The sequence below is a fragment of the Cynara cardunculus genome (genome assembly GCF_001531365.2).
Source record: "Cynara cardunculus var. scolymus isolate 2C chromosome LG 12, CcrdV1, whole genome shotgun sequence".
Classification (NCBI taxonomy): domain Eukaryota; kingdom Viridiplantae; phylum Streptophyta; class Magnoliopsida; order Asterales; family Asteraceae; genus Cynara; species Cynara cardunculus.
Window position 1 is genome coordinate 31,054,412 of NC_037539.1, and position 17,668 is coordinate 31,072,079.

Below are 17,668 nucleotides of genomic sequence, written 5' to 3' on the forward strand. Positions count from 1 at the left end.
TGGTGAAACTCGTTTCAGTGATGATGTAGGTGATCCATTCAGTAGATGAAATGAAAAATGAAACGGATGCATAATGTAGGCGGTTCGTCATGAAATAATTGCAAGATGAAAAACAAATTAGTTTCATTAATAATAAAAAATGTTAACGTAAAAATAATAAATTACTTTACAAAAAATAAATTTGTTTCATTAATAATATTTGGTTTTATCCTTTTACCCTTATAGGTATTATAAAATGTATTTTCAATTTTTTTTTTATTTCCTTAAATAACCTTGATTAATCTTAACCATTGATTAAGAAAATGGATGAGTGAGATTGGTTTATACGGTTTACACAAATGGAGGCGGTTTTTATTTGATCGCTTATATATATATATATATATATATATATATATATAAAATATATGTGTATGTAGTAATAGAGATTATATTGGTATTGGTGGGGGTGTCCTTGAAGTTAGGCACACCAGAAGTAAGAGCGTGGTGGCAATGAAGTTTGATAAATAAAATAATCGATAGATAGTACGGAATTCAAGATTTTGCTACAAGTATTTAATTAAAAATTGTTGAAATTAATTACTAACAAAAAGAAAATTATTATTATAATTACGTAATTATTACTATAATAAAATATGGGGTGTTTTTGGATTCGCACAAGAGCGTGTTTTGGGAAGGGCCATGAGTGTCCCCCGAGGGAGGGGAGAGGTAAAGGTCACAACAATGTTACGACGTTTTTCAGAAAAAGGTTTATAAAAAACGTTTTTTAAATAACATCTTATAAAATATATAACATAACATTTTAGTTAATATAGATTTATCAATATAATATGATACGTCACTTAATTTATAGGTCTTATTAACCTAATATAATGTTTTATAAAGTTTAATAGTACATTTATTAAAAAGCGACTCATAAAAGGAGTTGATATGAAACCTAATTTGCATGTCCTATTAGACTAAAATGACTTGTAAAAAAAAGTTCATATAAAAAAACGATGTCCTATAAAACCAGCGACGTCGGAATATGTTTCTAAACGTAATAGAAGTTGGAACGACATTTAACCATATAGTTTTAAACAAGTCTTCTTTATTAAACAATTAAAGTCTTGGTCCCTAGTTTTCTATGTTATTTGAATATGAGTTTGCTTGAGTTATTCACATTTGGTATCAGAGCATCATATTGGGACTGAATGAGTGTTTGGGAGTTGCAATTCCTAACGCAAGAGAATAATGAAACACTAGGTGAAATTCAAAAGCGAGACAGGTAGAAGATTGAGATGGGACATGGAAGTGTGAGATGGTTGCAAACAAATATGTCCACGTGACTATTCCTAGTTTGATGGTTACTATGACCATTTGGAAATGCCTATGGTGAACCTCCTTTGTTCTAAAGAGTATTGTGACTTGATAAAAACTGAAGTTCCTCCTGTAAATGATGGAGCAAAGCCACCGAGGCAGAAAATCAACTTTGGCTTAGAGATCTAAAGGTGAAGAACTACCTTTTGCAGGCCGTTGATCGGAATATTTTATGGACTATCCTTGATAAAGGTAGTTCTAAGAGCATATGGGATTTTATGAAACTAAAATATAAAGGATCAACACAGGTTAAAAAGGTTCAATTGCAAGCCTTGAGTCGAGAGTTTGAAGTGCTACAAATGAAGAAGGGGGGGAAGGTGCACGAGTACTTTGCTCGGACATTAATGATTGCAAATAAGATGAAAGCTCTTGGTGAGAAGGTGGAACAAGTCATGATCATTGAAAAAAAATTTGAGATCAATGAATTCCATCTTTGACTATGTGATATGTTCGGTAGATAAGTCTAATGATTCAGACAAGCTCATCATAGATGAGTTTCTAAGCAGCTTGTTAGTTCATGAACAAAGAATGAACAACCATGTTAGAAGCAAAGAACAAGCCCATAATGTCTCATATGAAGGTGGAAAAGGAAGAGGTGGTCAAACTATTTTTCGAGGTTGTGGAAGAGGTAAAGGAAGAGGCGAACAAGGTTTCAACAAAGCAGTTATGAAGTGCTACAAATGTCATAAACTAGGAAACTTTCAATATGAATGTCCTAGTTGTGAAAAATGAGCTCACGATGCCGAAATAAATTCGAAGGAAGAAATGTTGTTGATGTCTCAAACATATTTTGAAGCATCGAAACAATTAATGAGGTTTCTCGACTCAGGTTGCAACAATTACATGACTGGTGATAAGCACTAGTTTTTCCACTTCGATAAGTCCTTTAGACAAATCGTGAAGCTTGGTAATGACACTAGAATGGCTATAACGGGGAAAAGGAACATCAAACTTCGAGTCAACAGTACCAGTCAAGTAATACTGAAGTGTTTTATTTGCTCAAGTTCAAAAGTAATGTCCTCAGTGTTGGTCAACTACAAGAACGAAACCTGGTTATTCTAACGCAACATGGAGAATGTACGATTTATCATCCTGTACAAGGATTACTTATGTCGACCCAAATGTTTGCCAATAGGATGTTTATTCTCGAGGATAAAAAAGAAGCACTGTCAATGCAAAAGCATTTGTCCCTGCATGCTTTAAGGCAACATCTTAAGGTCTAGCTGGATTATGGCATCGTAGATATGGGCATTTACATATCAAGGAGTTGAGTACTTTATCACATCGGAAAATGGTAAAAGGCATGCCTCATCTTAGCGAGTCCTTCAACATTTGCATAATATGTATGACAGGAAAGCAACCCTGAAAAACCATTCCCAGATGAAGCACAACCTATACATGCTGACATCTGTAGTCATATAACGCCTGAGTCAAATAACCAAAAAAGGTATTTATTGACTTTTACGGATGATTACAACGGAAAGTTGGGGATTTATTTTCGAATCCTAAATCAGAACCATTTGCTATGTTCTAAAAATTCAAAAGTTCAGTTGAGAAGGAAACAGGAAATGTTATACATTGTTTCTGAACTGACAGAGGAAAAGAGTTTACTTCTTTTGATTTGAGAGAGTATTGAAACTCTATTATATATGGTATAGCTAGAAAATTCACAGTAGCCTATACCCCCCCCCCCACCAGCAAAATGGGATTGTTGAGTGAAAGAATCGAACAATAATGAGTGTGGTATGTTGTATGTTGGCGGAGAAACATGTACCGAAAGAATTTTAGCCAGAAGTTGTCAATTAGGTTTCTCATTCGCTCAATCAACGTCCAACTTTTACTGTAAAAAACAAGACCTTGGAAGAAGCATGGTCGGGATTCAAATCATCGATAGAACAATTCAAGGTGTTCTGTTGCATTGGACATGTCCACATATCCGACAAAGGCAAATACAAACTTGATGATAAAAGCCTCAAATTGTTGGAGAATACACAGTAAGATGCTATATCACATATATCAAATATACAACTTTTCTTATCAGAACATCTATTCCAACCGACACACCTGTTGCAACAAAGATAATTAAATATATAAAAAAACTAACTTGACTTGACTTGACTTATCTAGCTTACTATTTTAACATTCCCCCGTAAGCTAGATATCTTTCATTCCAAGCTCCTTCTTAAAGTGTTTGAAACCTCCAACTTGCAAAGCTTTGGTTAGTATATCGGCAACTTGTTCTTTGGTTCCACAGAAATCCACTTCAACCCCTTTATCTTGAACTAGTTCTCGTATGAAGTGGTACTTAATCCTCATATGCTTACTTCTGCCATGGAAGATGGGGTTCTTCGTTAGCGCAATTGCTGACTTATTATCGCATAGGATCTTAGTTGCAGAGGTCTGTTCCATCTTTAGATCTTTCAAAACGCCTCTTAACCATAAGGCTTGACACCCTGCCATAGAAAGGGCCATGTATTCTGCCTCAGCGGATGACAAAGCAAATGTTTTATGTTTCTTTGACTGCCTGGATATAGCACCAGATCCAAGGCTGAAAACATACCCAGTTGTACTTTTGCTGTCATTGAGATTGCTTCCAAAATCACTATCACAGAATCCCTTTAGGTTCGGATCTTAAATCTTTAGATACATGATACCATGGTTGGTCGTCATCTTCACAAAACGAGTATCCTTTTAACTGCCTCCTAGTGACTTCGTTTAGGATTCTCCATATATCTACTAATCATACTAACAGAAAACATGATGTATGGACGAGTTGTAGTTAGATACATCAAACTACCTACTGCACTTCGATATAATTTAGGATCCACACACTCTTCCGAGTTATCCTTAGTTAACTTCAGTCCAAACTCCATAGGGGTCGATGCAGGAACATAATCGATCATATTAAATTTAATTAGTATGTCTTTAGCATATTTCTGTTGTGAGATCATGATTCCATTTTCGTCTTGTTTTACCTCGATGCCCAAGAAGTAATGAAGTGACCCCATATCAGTCATTTCAAACTCGTCTTTCATCGAATTCTTGAAAGCTTGTATGATTTCAATCGAGTTCCCGGTAAAGACAAGGTCATCAACGTAGATGTGTATAATAATAAACATACCTTCAAGGTCTTTGATGAAGAGAGTGTGTTCATATACACACTTTTTGAACTCGTTTTCATGGAAGTATCCTTCAATTCTACTATACCAATCCCGAGGGACTTGTCTCATGCCATATAAGGCTTTCTTTAGGTGGCACACTTTGTTTTCATTCCCTTTCTTGATATACCCTGGGCTTTGATCTTATAAACATCTTCTTCGAGAACTCCATTTAGAAAAGCAGACTTAACGTCCATTTGATGGACAGTCCAACCTTTGTTGGAAGCCACTGCCAAGACTAATCTGATAGTCTCCATACGTATTACTGGAGCAAATACATCCTGAAAATCTATCCCATGTTTTTGTTTGTACCCTTTAACCACTAACCTTGCCTTAAATTTGTCAATCTCTCCCTTCTTATTTAACTTATTTTTATATACCCATTTCACACCGATTGATTTGTGGCCTTTAGGTAATTCCACTAAGTTCCACGTACTGTTCTTCTCTATCACCTTTATTTGGAGCGGCATACCGAAAATAGAAATCAGTATAAAGAAGAAAGCGATTGCATCCTGTTAATCTCTATCGAGATTGTCGATTGTGGCCCGTATGAGGCGGAAGCTCCACGTACGGTTTTGAAGCCGAGCCTACTTCAGTAGGGCATCCATTGCATCTTGCCACTTATTGTCCTTGCATGCTTCTTCATAGTGTACTCGATCGGCATCAGAAAAAAGTACAAAGTCTGATATGTCGTCCAGATCCAATCTTTGAGTGGTTTGATACAAGTCACTCAAGTTTCTATATTTTCTCGGAGGAGATTTAGGGCTCGATGATGAAGAGGAGGAGCTTGCGACGTGATTTGAATGAGGGGTAGTAGGTGGTGCCAGAGCAGTAGGTGGTGATGGCAGATCAATTTCATCTTTGTGAACTTTATTTGTAGGATTTTGTAATTCATCATCTTTCATCTCCACTCGAATTTCATCATTATTCTCGATGGGTCCGTCCCAGATTTTGTCTTCATTGAATAAAACATCTCTACTAATTATTACTCGCTTGGTGAGGGGATTGTATAATTTATATGATTTAGACTGATCGTTGTAACCTACAAATATCACTTTTTCTGATCTATCGTCGAGTTTGCTTCTTTTCTACTCAGGGACATAACAATAAGCCAAACAACCAAATGTTCTCAGGTGACTTACTCCAGGTTTATACCCGCACCATGCTTCTTGAGGAGTGATGCTTTCAAGGGCTTTGGTGGGTGCTCTATTCATCAAATAGGCAGCGCACGCAACTGCTTCAGCCCGGAACATATCAGGTAGTTTTTTACTCTTAAGCATGCTCCTTGCCATCTCTAATAAGCTTCATTTTTTTTCTCTCGGCCACCCCATTTTGTTGGGGGGTGTAGCGTGTAGTGAGTTGATGATGAATTTCGTTGTCCTTTTAAAACTTTTGGAACTGATTTGAATTGAATTCCCCTCCACGGTAAGTTCTTAAGCATTTTATCCTTTGATCACTTTGATTTTTGACGAACGCTTTAAAGGCAACAAATGATCCAAACACTTCAACCTTCTCTTTCATAAAATACGTCCAAATTTTTCTGCTATAGTCATCAGTGAACGTTAATATGTACTTGCTTGCTCCTATTGAGACTGTACTCATTGGTCTGCATACATCTGAATGGACAAGTTCTAGTATCTTTGATGCTGGCCATGCCTTTTCATGTGGGAATGCTTCTCTTACGTGTTTTCCCAGAGTGCATCCTTCACATATTTCATTTGTTTTGCTTATGCTAGGCATTCTTCCAACCATGTTATGTCGACACATATACGAAAGTGAATCGAAGTTGACATGACCATAGCGGTGGTGCCATAGTAATGAAACATCTTGACTTATCATATTAAAATTAAATAAATGTTCATCTTGAAATCTTATAGAAAACATTTTATTAGCAGACTTGGGTACCTTTACTAGGAGTTTCTTGTTCCCATCCTTAATTTCGACTGTTCCGTTCGAGAAGTGAATGTCATATCCTTTTTGTAGAAGTTGTCCAATACTTAGTAAATTGTGTTTAAGACCAGGCACGCAGTACACATTTGGAATCTTCTTACTTCCTTTGTTGGTCTTCATTAAGATGTCACCATTCCCTTGCACATCGAGTTTTTTGTCGTCTCCCATTCGTACTTCTCTTTTTATTAAATCATCAATTGAAACAAATAAGTCTTTGTTTCCTGACATATGGTTGCTGCAACCACTATCCAAGTTTCATACTTCCTTCAGGGATTGTTCCTGCATTTCTAACAACATGAACATAGACTCATCTTTCGTGGTTTCTTCCATGTGCATAAAAGTTGTACCATTTCTTTCTTATGCGATTCTTTTTCTGCAAAAGCGTATCGTATGTCCAAAGTTTTGACAGTGGTAGCATTGAATCTGCGAAAATGGTTTTCCTCGACCCTTTCCTTTGTTACTTACACTTTGATCGTTGCGCTTTTCGCTTGTGTTCCATTGATTATTAGATTGCAGTTGGAATGCGTGTTCCAACGGTTGTGTATCGAATTGTTTGATTCTGAGTTCGTATGACTGCAATATCCCTTACAGGTTTTCAAGGGAAAGTTCGGATATATCTTTCGATTCTTCGATTGCTACAACGATGTATTCGAACTTTCTTGTTAAGCTTCTCAGAATTTTTTCTACCACTCTTCGATCATCGATTGTTTCACCGTTCAATCGCATTTGATTTAGCAAAATGATCACTCGGTTATAGTATTCTTCTACGCTTTTGGTTTCCTTCATCTTTATGTTATCGAATTCACATCTCAAAGTCTGCAATCTTACTATTTTCACTCGTTCTTCTCCACGATATGTCCTATAGAGGGTGTCCCATGCTTCTTTTGCTGTTCTTGAAGAGGAAATACATTCGAAGATGTTTTCGTCCACTGCCTGAAATATAAAAAATAGTGCCTTTCTATCTTTTCTCCTATGCTCTTTATCTTTGAGGATTTGTTGGGGTGTTGTTCCTTCTATCAGAACCAATTCTGTGTAGCCATTTTCAACAACATACCAGAGATCCTGCGATTCGTACAATACTCGCATTTGTATGTTCCGGTGATGATAATTTCTACCAATTAGTTTCGGTAATTAGGGTTGTAATGTATTGTTGTTTGCAGCGTTTGAAGCCATCGATAAATTGGCTCTTATACCAATTTGTTGGAGAATACACAGTAAGATGTTATATCAGATATATCAAATATACAACTTTTCTTATCAGAACATCCATTCCAACTGACACACCTGTTGCAACAAAGATAATTAAATATATAAAAAACTAACTTGACTTGACTTATCTAGCTTACTATTTTAACACAATTGTGTTTTCTTGAGCTTGAGTCAAGAATCCAAAGCCTATAGAATGTATTTGGTCTCTAAAAAATTAGTTGTGAATAAGGATGTGGTGTTTGAAGAAGATAAGAAGTGGGATTGGGGTGATTCAACTAAAGAAGTTGAGATACCCACTTTTGCACGGGGAGATGAAGATATTTACCTGACGAACCTATGAATGCAGAAGCAGAATAACAAGTTGAAGAGGAAGAACAATAGGATGGCGATGCTACTAATAAATAAGAAGAACAGTTGGTTGGAAATAATGCAAGAAGTCGGGCTATAAGGCTACAGACCTTTTTTTGAAGACTGTGTAAGTGGATCTGAATTAGATGAAGAAATTAAGTTAAGAATGTTTACATTCTTAGACATTCCTATATCCTTCGAAGAAGACATTAAAATCCCGAAGTGGAGAAAATCAATGGACCTAGAAATCAAATCCATTAAGCATAATGGAAGTTAGGAACTGACTACCCTTTCAATTGAAGAAAGAAAAATTGGAGTAAAATGGGTGTTTGAGACCAAGCTAAACGAGACATGGAAAATGGATAAACTTAAAGCAATACTCGTTGCAAAGGGCTTTTTACTGAAATTTGGAATTGATTATACCGAAGTCTTTGCACCTGTGGCTAGATAGGATACCATTCGAATGATCATTGCTCTTGATGCTTTCAATCGGTGGTGGTTAACGGTGGTTCAAATCGTTAGTAATCGGTGATAGTGGATGGTTATTCAGATAGGTGATGGTCGGTGATGGTCGATGGTGGTTCAGATTAAGTAAGGAAGATGGAGAAAATTTTGTGTTTTTGAGAGAATTGGATGGAATAGAATTTAATTCTTTCTCAATTGTGATGTAATGACCAAATCCATGAATGGTGTAACGTGTGGAATTCAATTCAATTCCATAGATAAACCAAACTCCTAAACGGAATTTGGTTAATGGGATTGATTATTCCAATTTCTTCGAATTTGGTCGGAATCCTGCGAACCAAACGCCCCGTAAAAGTAAACCTCCCACTTGTGAACAAATTGTGAAGACCCTTATATGAAAATTCTTAAGGTTGTTTTCATTATGTTCACCTTATGTACATATCCAATTGTACATGTGTATACATGTATATTACAAGAGATATATATGTATATATATACATATATATATATATATGTATGTGAATGATTGTGTAAGAAGAAGAGCTAAGGTGAGAAGCGTAAGAAGGGAGAGTTGGGTTCCGGTGAGAATGAGAGTTAAGATGAGAAACGTACGAAGAGATCTCCACCCTTGGACGCACATTAGGATGAGATGATGCACCGTGATGTACCAGATCAATCCTCATATGAAATGCGATTCATAGGTGGGTTTGAGATTAAAGGTGATTAAGGGTTCAGATCTCTTCTTACGTTTCTCACATTAACACTCCTACTCACACAATCTATGCCTGAATATACACACACACACATCAGGGACGTTTACAAACCATCTAATTCTAACAAACTATACCAACCATAACCAATGTTTATATTAGGAAATAATAAATATATTTATGAACAATTGATAATATATATATATATATATATCTATATGAAAGATGAAAAAGTTCATTCATTACGATCATGATTTTCGATTAGGAAACAAAATGAAATAAGATATTTATTAGATTAGATGCACGACTAAGATTGGTTTGTAAATGAAACGTCTCCTATATATATATTTGTGGAATTTGATTTAACCTAAAAAATGCATTAATTTTTTTAAACTAGTGATTTAGGATGGACCTCACATATGTTACCAATTTTTCAAATTGTAGAGTTGTCAAATAATTAAGCTCTTATATTACATTTAAAAAAATATATTTAAAAAGAGTAAAATATTAAAGTCAGAAAGAAAGTTATGAAGTTAGTGTTAGGTGATCTAATTTATAACGAAAATGAAAGGATTGGTATCCAATCCAGATTTTTCATATAATCACAAAGACGCATTTTGGAGTTTTCCAAAAGAAATTGAATTTTAATTGTTGTAACTGATTTCATCACTTTAAAATATCAAGATGGAGTAATCTACCATCGTGATTAACCATTTTCACAAGGGCATTTTAGGAATACCCCCTTTTCATCTCCTTCGATCTCTCCCATCGCCATTATCATAGGATATAATATATATATACGTGGATGTTAACAGTATGTTATACACAAATAAGACCCTTTGCATGTGCCCTCTTCCCCTCGAAGTCCTCTCTCTCTCTCTCTCTCAAAAGTGATTCTTTATGTATAAAGGGCATTGTAGCAAACCCACAAAAAGTTCAAATCGAAATCTCTCTTTTCCTGTTTGTATGTAATATTTCCAAGAAAACAACAACAACCGAAAATGACTGATTCATCATCATCATCTTGGTATCAAGTCTATGTAAAGCTCAGATTTTTTTCCAGAATCCGACGGTTGCTTGTCCACAAGAACTCCTCCAGCAAGCAATATGGGCCGTCCGCCAGTCAGTCCGGTGATCATAGGCGGACGCAAGAGATCATCGTTGATCAAGGAGAGACGAGATTTGTTGCAGGGATCAGTGAAAGTAATAATTGTGGTGGTGGTGGTGGTGATGATGATGATGATGATGATGATGATGATGATGGGATTTTGCAGAGGTCTGTGAAGAGTCTTCACTTTGGGAGCCGGGAAGAGAAGGCGGCTGCAGCCAGAGAGATTAAGAGGCTCGCCGGAGATGACTTGAGGCGGCGGAAGTTGATGGCGGCCCTTGGTGTTATTCCGCCGTTGGTGGTCATGGTTGGTTCGGAATATGCAGCAGATCATCGGAGGTTGGCTGTACAAGCTTTACTTGAGCTAGCTAACGGCACCTGCACGTAAGTTTCAAATCTTTATGTATTTTTTATTTTCTAATTACATATTTAAATACTGAAAAACATATTAATTATATTTTTACCAAGTCATAATTACATCATCATCAATTTCATCAAACTTGTTATATACCATATAGTTATTAAAATTAAATAAAAACTATATGACTCATAAATATTGGTTTATATAATTAAAAAAAGTTAAAAAAAAACATATATAATGCCTTGAAATGTATCCATATTTAACAGTGCTTGAGATTGTTTATTTGAAATAACTTATGTTTTTTTACAAAAGCACTTATCAACTTATTATAAGTCAGAAAAGTTTAATTATTTCAAAAATTTCTTATTACCCGTTTGGCACCGATATAAGTTGTTTATTCAAACATTTAAAAATGTTTATTACCGGTACCACACCGGAATATAGAATTTAACTAATAACTTGTATAGTAATAAAATTTTCAATGTTATTAATGAATTTAAAGTGGAAAAAGGAACACATTTATTATCTGAAAATGAGATGTATGTTTATAAAAATAATTGAAAATTGAGTTTTAATTGTTTAAATGAATATTAGTCTAAGCATGTTTAATTAATGTGCGGTTTTGAGATAAAAAGGCAATCATTAATGGGACTAGAACCAACTTCACATATGGGAGCCTAGTGGCCAACTTTGACCTTTTTAAGCCAAAAGTCAAATTATTTATTTATTTTTTAAAATATACAATATCATAATTTTATTTGAACGGATAGAACAAATAACATAAAAATGAAACCTAACCTATTTTGTTCTAGTTTTTTTTATATAAACGTATTTTGGGTTCCAAGGTCAAAAAGTATCTGGAGTTTTCAGATTCGATCTAAGAAATAATAAAAATCCCAATATTAATTACAAGGATGGTGTCTGATTGGTTTGAGCTTAGCTCCAAAGGTCAAAAATATCATGAGGTCCCAAGTTTAAATCCAATGAGAAATAAAAATTTTATAGCCACAGAGATTAAAATACGGTGACTTCGGGCTATCTGCAAAGCAGGTGATCGTTCTGGGATTAGTCGGCTCACATAGCGGGTTGGATATCCAGGTTAATAAACAAAAATCTCAATATGGCCACGGAAGTTTAAATACAGTGACTTTATAGATAGTTGATCTATGATTAGTTGGCTCGAATATCGAGTTGGATATCTAGATTAATAAAATAATAATTTAATAAATTAGGGTTTTAATTTCGCATTATGGGCCATGGTATGCATTGACTCTCCACTAGAATCCATGACGGTAGGAATGGGTTGGAAGTGGAATAATAGCAGTTGTTAGGCAGACAATTTCTTTTTTATTAATGATAAAAATAATAATTTATGGGATCATGTTGTCTTTAAATTATTTCATTTGAAATAAAATATTTATAATTTTCAAATTAAAATGTTTCAAAGCAACAGTTTTAGTTGTCATATCCATTAAGTCATGAACAATTTGAAAACTTAAACACAGAAATATATATATTTTATCATCTGCTTATTAATTAATACATTTTTATAGAATTATTATGTGAAGGAATTGTTTTAGCATATTTGCATTTTATTTGATTTAGATATAATAATGTTGAAGCTTAATTAATAAATTAATTATACAGTTCCAAGAGTTTGTTATTTTGATTTACTAAGAAATTGAATAATATTCGTATCCTTATATAATAATTGAAATATTATTAATTATATATATTTCAGATCTTGCAAAAATAGATGTTAGGAAACTGCATTTGTTGACCTTAGGACTATCTTTGATCATATTCATGGATATAGTTTTAAAACCCTGTTGACTTATCATAATATTCATGTTCTCTTTAACTTCTTGTGGGTTAGTATCCAAAAGGTCCCATTTATATATATATATATATATATATATATATATATATATATATATATATATATATATATATATGTATGTATATATGTATGTATAGAGAGAGAGAGAGAAAGAGAGAGAGAGTATATTTCAAATACAATCATGTCCATTTGTACAACCAATGCAACTCAATTAATTGAGATATTTATAGAAATGATGAGAGTTTATTTATATTATGATTTGAATATTTATGGAAGATGAATAAGGTTTCTTAATTATAACCAATACTTTATATTAGAAAACAATCAAAACTTCTATGAAATCACATATTCATCAAATTAAATGAACGGTTGAAATTGGGTTGTATTGATTGTACAAATGTAAAAGATTGTATAATAACCAACCTATATATATATATATATATATATTTATCAATGTGTATATTTATGAATGAATACATACTATACAGTCATCTACGAACATATTAACTTGTACTTGTATTATGTCAATTACTATACTTAATAATAATAAATACACACTAAAATAGTTCTTTATTTTTCAAATATTTGTGGTTCTTATCTGAAATGGACTCTATGTCATGTATGTGCATGTGAAAATATATTATTATTCGTTTTTTAACCTTTTCGAGTAAGAAATATTAAAGAGTATTATAAGGTTTTTTTAAACAAAATCTTATTTTTCGTTATTTTTTGTTTGTCAGGAACAAGGCTCTCATCGTGGAGGCGGGAATCTTTCTAAAGTTATCTCAGAACGTTAATATCGAAGAATCTATCAAACCTGAATTTGCACAATTAATCATGTCGTTATCTTCACTAGTGAATGCTCAATTTCCTATTGATTCATCAAAGATTCTTCCACTGGTTCTGTACATGCTTGAATCAAATTCAAGCGTTGAGACCAAACTATTGTGTCTGGGTACACTGTATAATCTATCGAACATGATAGGCAATGTTGGATCGTTGGTTACGAATGAGGTGATACACATTCTATTGAAGTTGTCATCAATGAAAGAAGCCTCAGAGAAAGCTCTTGCAACATTAGGGAATCTTGTGGTAACTTCGATGGGGAAACAAGCATTGGAAAACAGCCCACTAGTGCCTGAATGTTTAATAGAGATTTTGACATGGGATGATAAATCTAAATCACAAGAGTTGTCTGCTTACATCTTGATGATATTAGCTCATCAAAGCTCTTTGCAAAGAACGAAAATGGCAGAAGGGGGAATCGTGCCCATTCTTCTTCAAGTAGCCTTGTTAGGAAGCGCACTGGCACAAAAAAGGGCTTTAAAGTTGTTGCAATGGTTCAAAGACGAGAGACAAATGAAGATGGGACCTCATTCGGGGCCGCAAACAAGAAGGTCATCCTTCAGCTCGCCAATGAATCATGTGGATGCTGGTGAAGGCAAGAAGTTAATGAAGAAGATGGTCCAACAAAGTTTGTACAAGAATATGGAAACCATTACCCGTCGTGCAAATGGGGATTCAGATAAATCAAATGCTAAACTCAAACTTTTGGCGATTAGTTCAAGTTCAAAGAGCTTGCCATATTAGATACATAAAGAAAAATACAATTTTACATCCATTGAAGTGCACTTTTGTGCATCTTTTCATTTCTTTGTACATTATAGGAAAAACATTTGTTTTGTCGATCAATTTAATAATAAGCAAAATATTTTATGTGATTTTTTAATATAAGTATCTATTTGCGTCTATATCTAAATATATAAAGGGAAGATGTTATTTCGTCTGACTCTTTTGAGTCAACATTTAGACACATCTTTAGACGCTTTTATGCAAACACATAGATTAATAAACCCATTCGGACGTGGGAGAAAATTTGGATCTCAGTTAAGTATTTGTAGTCATGTTCAATAAAAAGGTGACAATATCCAAAAAAATTCAGGTAATTAATAATATATTTTTATTAAATATTATAGTAAATTATGAATTTAATCCCTCTGATATGTGGACTTTTATGGAATTAATCCCTGAACTTCATTTATTGTATAGATAATCCGGTGGTATACACTTTTTCAAGCATTTGGTCCTTTAGCCTAACGTCCATTTATTATTTTTGTTAAGTCTGGTTAACTCAGATTCACTTTCTTCTTTTATCTTCATTTGTCTTTTTCCTCATAAAACAAAAATATGTCTATGTATTTATGTTATTATCTTTTAAATTATAAATAATAAATATACACAAACCGAGGAACCAATCCGTTGCCATCACCACCCCATTCACCCTTCCCCTTTAGCGAACATCACCACCTTTTTCTCCGTCCGACGAACATCATCATACCATCCCTTGGCTTTCCCTCCCCCACCCTAACAACAAATGCAATCCTATCATCTTCCCCGATGATAATCACAACCGCCAACCACACACATCATACACCAAAAATGGAACCTAAAAAAACACACATACATATTATTTACTCCGGTATAACCTAAGACACACACAAAGATGGAACCAAAAGTGTGTGCGCGCACACACATAGGGGTGCTCAAAAACCCGACCACACTGATCAACCCGACCAACCTGATATCTAATCAAGTTGTAAAATCTTCAAACCGTAGGTATTGGTTGGAATTTGTTTACGATCATTTGAACCCAACCCAATCCGATGGACCCGATATCCTTTTATTTCTTGAATTTAATATGATTGTTGAATCTCTATTAATAAGTGCATTAGACAATTACTATAACACCTGTATTTTTGATAGATGCATTTACAGGTTGATTGAACTACTTTTGGTTTATTAACCTTGAGTTAACGATGCTTAATTGTGTTTTATAGCCTTGGGTTGTTTTAGGGTCATATAATTAGAGAAAACGAGGATTTTTGGGCATCAAAAGGGTCCCGACAACTTGGCAAGTGACTTAGGTCATAGCCGAAGTCTCCTAACTCACTAGAATGTCAAAATGAAGGTGAAATCCCGAAGTAGAGAGTTAGGTGACCAGATATATGACTAGGGTCTCAGTTGAGGTAGCATATAAAATTAGGCGACCAAATATAAGATCAGGGTCTTAGTTGAGATAACATATAGAGTTAGGTAGGATATGCGATCATTGTCTCAGTTGAGGTAGCATATATTGGACAGAGATTTAGGTGACTATATATGCGACCAGAGTCTCAGTTGTGGTCGCATATATGAAGTTCTGACAACCACATATAAGACTTGGGTTGCATATGAGGTCGCATATGACCTGCAGACGGATAAAAAGTTCGATTTTTAGGGTTTTCACTCATTTTCTTCACCTCTTCTTTTCTCTTCTCCTCTTGGCAATTTAGGGAACTCTTGGCAACGCTTTGGAAAGATTTTTGGAGGGGATCCAACTTCTTGCTTCAAACTTTTATGTTTGGAAGTTAGGTTGAGAAAGGCTCCATGGAAAATTTCGGTTAAGAGATCTCAAGTTCTTGAAGTGGTAAGTTTTGTGAACCTTTTAAGCTCTAGTTTGGGAATCTTTGTAGATCTAAAGCTTATGCTCATTTGTGGTTCATTTCTAGACTTGAGAAAATGAATGGTTTGGATACCCTAAATATTTATTGTGAATGACTTGAAGATGGTGAAATCTCCATTTTTGGAAGCTAAGGATTTGGGTTTGGAATCTAGGTTTTATCTAACCTAGTAAGGTGAGTTCAAGTTGCTTTTGTGGAAACCATATATGCCAAAAAAATCCATTTGGAAGTCTTGGTGTTTTACTTGATATTTATCAAATGTATTGATTATTTGATGTGATTTATATCTTGGGTATATTTGATCTTATAATCATGTAAAATGCCTATATTTTGGGTTTTTTTTTATAAAACATAAGGGTGTGTTCTTTTCATGATTTATCTTATAATTGAAGGTTATTTGACGTTAATGCACTTTTAGTGTAGTTGGTTCTATAAATCGTTTGAAATATGCATATTATTGTGTTAATTGTTATAAGGCATTTTGGAAATATACATGACATGATTTCATTTGAAAAATGATTTGTCCCAACCAATGATGGGTTTTTGAGTTGATCATACTTTTGGGACAGGTGTTTGCATAAATGTTGGTTAAATGCGTTTTAATGCTTATGTTGACTTTTATTGAGCAATTAAATGAGTGTAGAGTATATTAGGTTGATTTTGACTCATTTGATCTTTGTGGAAATTTGTCCAATTTAATTTGCTTTATGTCGTGCTTTAGATATGATATAAATTTATTGCATTCTTATTTGAGAATTACATGCTTTGAGTGTGTTGGTCATCAATTTCGAGTAATTTAATTTAGACTGTAACACATCGGATCCATAGGCAAGTGAGTCAGTCTTATTTGATAAGTGGAGATTTTTGATGTCCTCGTATAAGCACTGTGGTTGTCTCGGTATTGTGGAGGTGAATTCTTATGAGTCGGGCTCTAGGACCATGAATATTGTGGTTTTGATGCTTTAACCTTTATGCCTTAGGGTTGAATGGTTTGCATTATCAAGTACAGAGTTTGAGATTTCTATCTTAAAGGCTAGGGAGTAGACACTAATGGTCGAATAGGAACCTTGAGGTTGGAACTCAAGTAGAGAATGAACGGGTACTAAGATCTGGTATCCTTGAGGTGCTCTCGGTAGGGTGTGTGCACTAAAGGTATTGTGACCTTAAGGTGGTGCCTGTGCGCTAAAGTATTGAGGACTTGAGGTGGCAATTGATATAGTATCCACTAAGTCAATGGGTCTGGGATGCACTTCGATATCATTGAGAGGGGGGGGGTACAATTAGACCATTACGTACCATCTTCATTCATATATATATATATATATATATTCACTTTCTTCTCCATTACATATATCTTCATACACATATATTTAAGGGGGGTATAATTAGACCATTACGTACCATCTTCATACATACATACACACACACACACACATATTCACTTTCTTCTCCATCTCTGCATAATCCTTCGTATATATGTTCAGTAATCTAAAAATATATATGCAAATTGAGAAAATCAGTTGAATGTGATATACTTAAGATTTAAGAAATGTAAGTTTTTATATGTTCCCCACGACACGTGTCACACAGGGTCATATAGAAATAATATGTTTGATTTCATTTGTAGAAACCCGGATTAAATCAAGCTGATTATGCAAATAAT

At 34.3% G+C, this 17,668-nt stretch overlaps 1 protein-coding gene across 1 annotated transcript; it reads left to right on the forward strand.

Moving 5' to 3' along the window:
* Nucleotides 1-10,197: 10,197 nt before the first annotated feature.
* Nucleotides 10,198-14,226, forward strand: LOC112523828 (U-box domain-containing protein 7). Its single transcript, XM_025133501.1, has 2 exons — nt 10,198-10,688; nt 13,246-14,226. The coding sequence occupies exons 1-2, from the start codon at nt 10,198-10,200 to the stop codon at nt 14,093-14,095; spliced, it is 1,341 nt and encodes a 446-aa protein (XP_024989269.1). The 3' UTR covers nt 14,096-14,226.
* The last annotated feature ends 3,442 nt before the right edge of the window (nt 14,227-17,668 follow it).